The sequence below is a fragment of the Myotis brandtii genome, unplaced genomic scaffold, assembly GCF_000412655.1.
Source record: "Myotis brandtii unplaced genomic scaffold, ASM41265v1 scaffold1026, whole genome shotgun sequence".
NCBI classification, from domain to species: Eukaryota; Metazoa; Chordata; class Mammalia; order Chiroptera; family Vespertilionidae; genus Myotis; species Myotis brandtii.
This window is the reverse complement of record NW_005353435.1, coordinates 136177-139088: the sequence shown is the minus strand read 5'-3', so window position 1 is coordinate 139088 and position 2912 is coordinate 136177. Positions and strand designations below refer to the sequence as shown.

General features: G+C 63.7%; 1 protein-coding gene across 1 annotated transcript in view; it reads right to left on the bottom strand.

Moving 5' to 3' along the window:
• The window catches only part of PCNXL2 (pecanex-like 2 (Drosophila)), a gene marked incomplete at its 5' end in the record, with an annotated part of 58560 nt that overhangs the window by 2385 nt on the left and 53263 nt on the right, over positions 1–2912 (bottom strand). Inside the window, 4 exon segments of the mRNA XM_014535896.1 lie at positions 5–116; positions 839–1023; positions 1859–2133; positions 2812–2904. Of these exon segments, the coding sequence (XP_014391382.1) occupies positions 5–116; positions 839–1023; positions 1859–2133; positions 2812–2904 (665 nt within the window).

Below are 2912 nucleotides of genomic sequence, written 5' to 3'. Positions count from 1 at the left end.
CGTGGGGAGGAAGGCCTGGCGGCTCTCCAGGATCGGGCCCGACGAGCTCAGGAAGGGCGGCCTTGGGCTCAGCGCCCCATGGGCCTGGACAGACTGGCTCCTGCCCTTCCTCCGGCCTTTAAAGGAAAGCAGTGCAGGTTGGCATGCGGGTGGGCACCCACATCAGCGCCAGGCAGGGAGGTGGGCGCCCTGAGAGCCGCACACTGACCCAGAACGCCTGCAGCCCCAACGCTGGCGGAAAGCATGGGTGGGGGCAGCAGCCAGGGTGAGGGACCCGCCCCGTTTGCCAGGACTTTACTGGTTTTGACACTAAAGTTGCCCGTTCCTGGGAGTCCTGGTCCGACACGCCAGCAGTTTCACTCACCCTCGGTCACTAACCCCTGTGCCTCCCACACGCAGTGACAGAACCATGAAAGGGGCCACCCCCACGGAGCTGCCTGGTCCGCAGGCCTGGGGTTACCCGCGCTGGGGGAGCGTGGCCGCCCGGTGTGGGGGTGTCACGGGGCCAGGCCCCTCTGCAGAGTCCCTACTGATACTCGGACAAGTTCCTCTCACGGAGGAAGGGGAGGGCGGAAGGGAGCCGGCGAGTGAGAACAGGGACAGCGATGTTAGTTTCTCCGCAGCCGGGCAGGGCCAGGCACCTGCTGTGGTTTACGCAGCGTGGGCTGTGCCCCAAAGGCTCGGCCGTCACGGCGGGTCCGTGCCACTGAGGGAGGACCACCCGGTGCCCAGCGCATTCCAGAGACACATTCCGAGCCTAAAGCAACACGGGCCCTGGGGGGTCAGGGCGCCCCCCTCCCCTGCCTCTCTCAGCAACCCCGAGTCCCGTTGCACCCACCTGTGTTCCGTGTCCCTTCCCGGGGTGACCAGTAATGGGTCCCCTCTTTTCCGGGCTGCTCCGTGCCGCCCTCCTGGTTGCCCCCACTTGGGGCGCTGCTGCCGCCTGCAGACGGGACCCCCCCTCCATCCCCGTCCTCAATGTTGCCGCCTGCACGCTGCTCAGCATGGCAGTCCTTGCGCATCCTGTGATGGAGAGACGCTGCGGGGGTTCTTTCTCCCCAGGACATTCTAACATCCCCAACGCCCCACCCACGTCCACGCCAGGAGGAGCCGCGCTGCGGGTGAGCTGCACGCCTGGGCGGCAGGCGGAGAGAGGACTCTGGTTCCCAGATCTCAGTCTAATGAGGAAACCCCCGCAGCCACACCCGTGAGCTCTGGCCTCAACCTTCCACAGAACCTCAGCTCTGAGCCGGAGGACAGGGGCCACATTCAGACAGAACTTCCTCGAATTCACTCCAAATAACCAGAGACCACCCGCCGACCAGCGTGGCTCAGTGGTCACGTGTTGACCTATGAACCAGGAGGTCATGGTCGTATGCCAGGTCAGGGCACATGCCCGGGTTGCGGGCTCGGTCCCCAGGAGGCAGCTAATTGATGATCCTCTCATAGTTGATGTTTCTCTCCCTCTCTGAAATGAATAAAAATAGACGAAAAAACAACTAACCAGTGACCGACACAACCAGGGGAGGAGACTGACTGAGAGGTGAGCATTGGGGACCCCAGCCTTGTGCCTGCGGCAGATGTGGGTCCTAAAGACCCCGAACCTCTGCAGCTGCGAGTGCTCACGCAGGCGCTCAGCGCGGGGACGCGGGAGAGAACGGACGCCCCTCTGGCTGAGCTGCTCACCGATCAGCCCTGAGACTGCTGACTGAGACGCACGATCTGTAGGTGGCACTTGGGGATGGTGGCTGTAGCCACATGAGAACGTGGCCGTGGCCGGGAAATCCCAGCTGGAAGCCGAGCGCTCGTGCCGGCCCCCTCTCCAGCGTCCAGGTGATGGTGTGGGGCCAGGACCTACCTGAGCCACTTGGTCCGGAACCAGGCCCTGAGGCCGTCCAGCGTGACGGGGCCGCACCAGAGGCCCCTCAGCTGCCGGTGGGTGCCCAGGTAGGAGGTGGTCAGCGGGGAGACGTACATGGGGTAGCCCAGGGGCTGGTCGCAGGAGGAGCAGATGAGGTTGCGCAGCACCTGCCGGTTGTTCTGGATGCTGCCGCGCTCCGGGTTGCGGTTGCGCAGGAAGATGAGCTCCTGCTGCTGCCCGGCCCACAGGCCCCGCACGCACTCCTTGTTCACCTGCGGGCGGGAGGAGGGGGCAGAGCAGGTGGAGGCGGCTGCGCCCTGGGCCCACCTGCAGCCAGAGCAGGGCTCCGGTTTGATACCCATGATGCACCGCTTTGGCCCAGAGCTGTCTGTCTGTGTGGCCGGGCACCGCGGCAGGCCTGCCCGGGGAAGCGATGCCACTCCCAGGGCAAACGCAGAGCAAAGGAGAGGAGGTGAGTGTGTGTTTCAGCCAGTGGCCAGTGGTTGGAAGATTACGGAAGGAAGAGCCCTTGGGAAGGAAGTTCTCCTGCCCAGGAGTAGTTCTGAGAGAAAGATCTGGAATTTTGGGGGATTAGAAAGTCTTTTTTTTTTTTTTTATGGGAGGGGGGAGAGAAACATCAATGATGAGAATCATTGACCGGCTGCCTCCTGCACGCCCCCCACTGGGGATTGAGCCTACAACCCGGGCATGTGCTCTGACCGGGAATTGAACCCTGACCTCCTAGTCAATGCTCAACCACTAAGCCACACCGGCTGGGCTTTAAAAATAAGTAGATGTGCCTCTACCAGGGCTTGCCGAAGCCCTTGCCTGCGCACTGGTCATCGGAGGCGGGAGTGGCCGCTCGGAGACTGTCTGTGAACAGACGTGCGTGCCAGCCCCCCTCCTGCTGCTCACACCCCCGGGCCCGGGCGCCGGGACCTGCTCGGTACCTTGATCACCTTGAAGCTGAGGAAGCTCCGGTGCAGCATGATGACCTTGTACTCGTCGGCGCCCTCGTCCACCACGTGCCGCAGGGTGAGCAGCTCCGCCC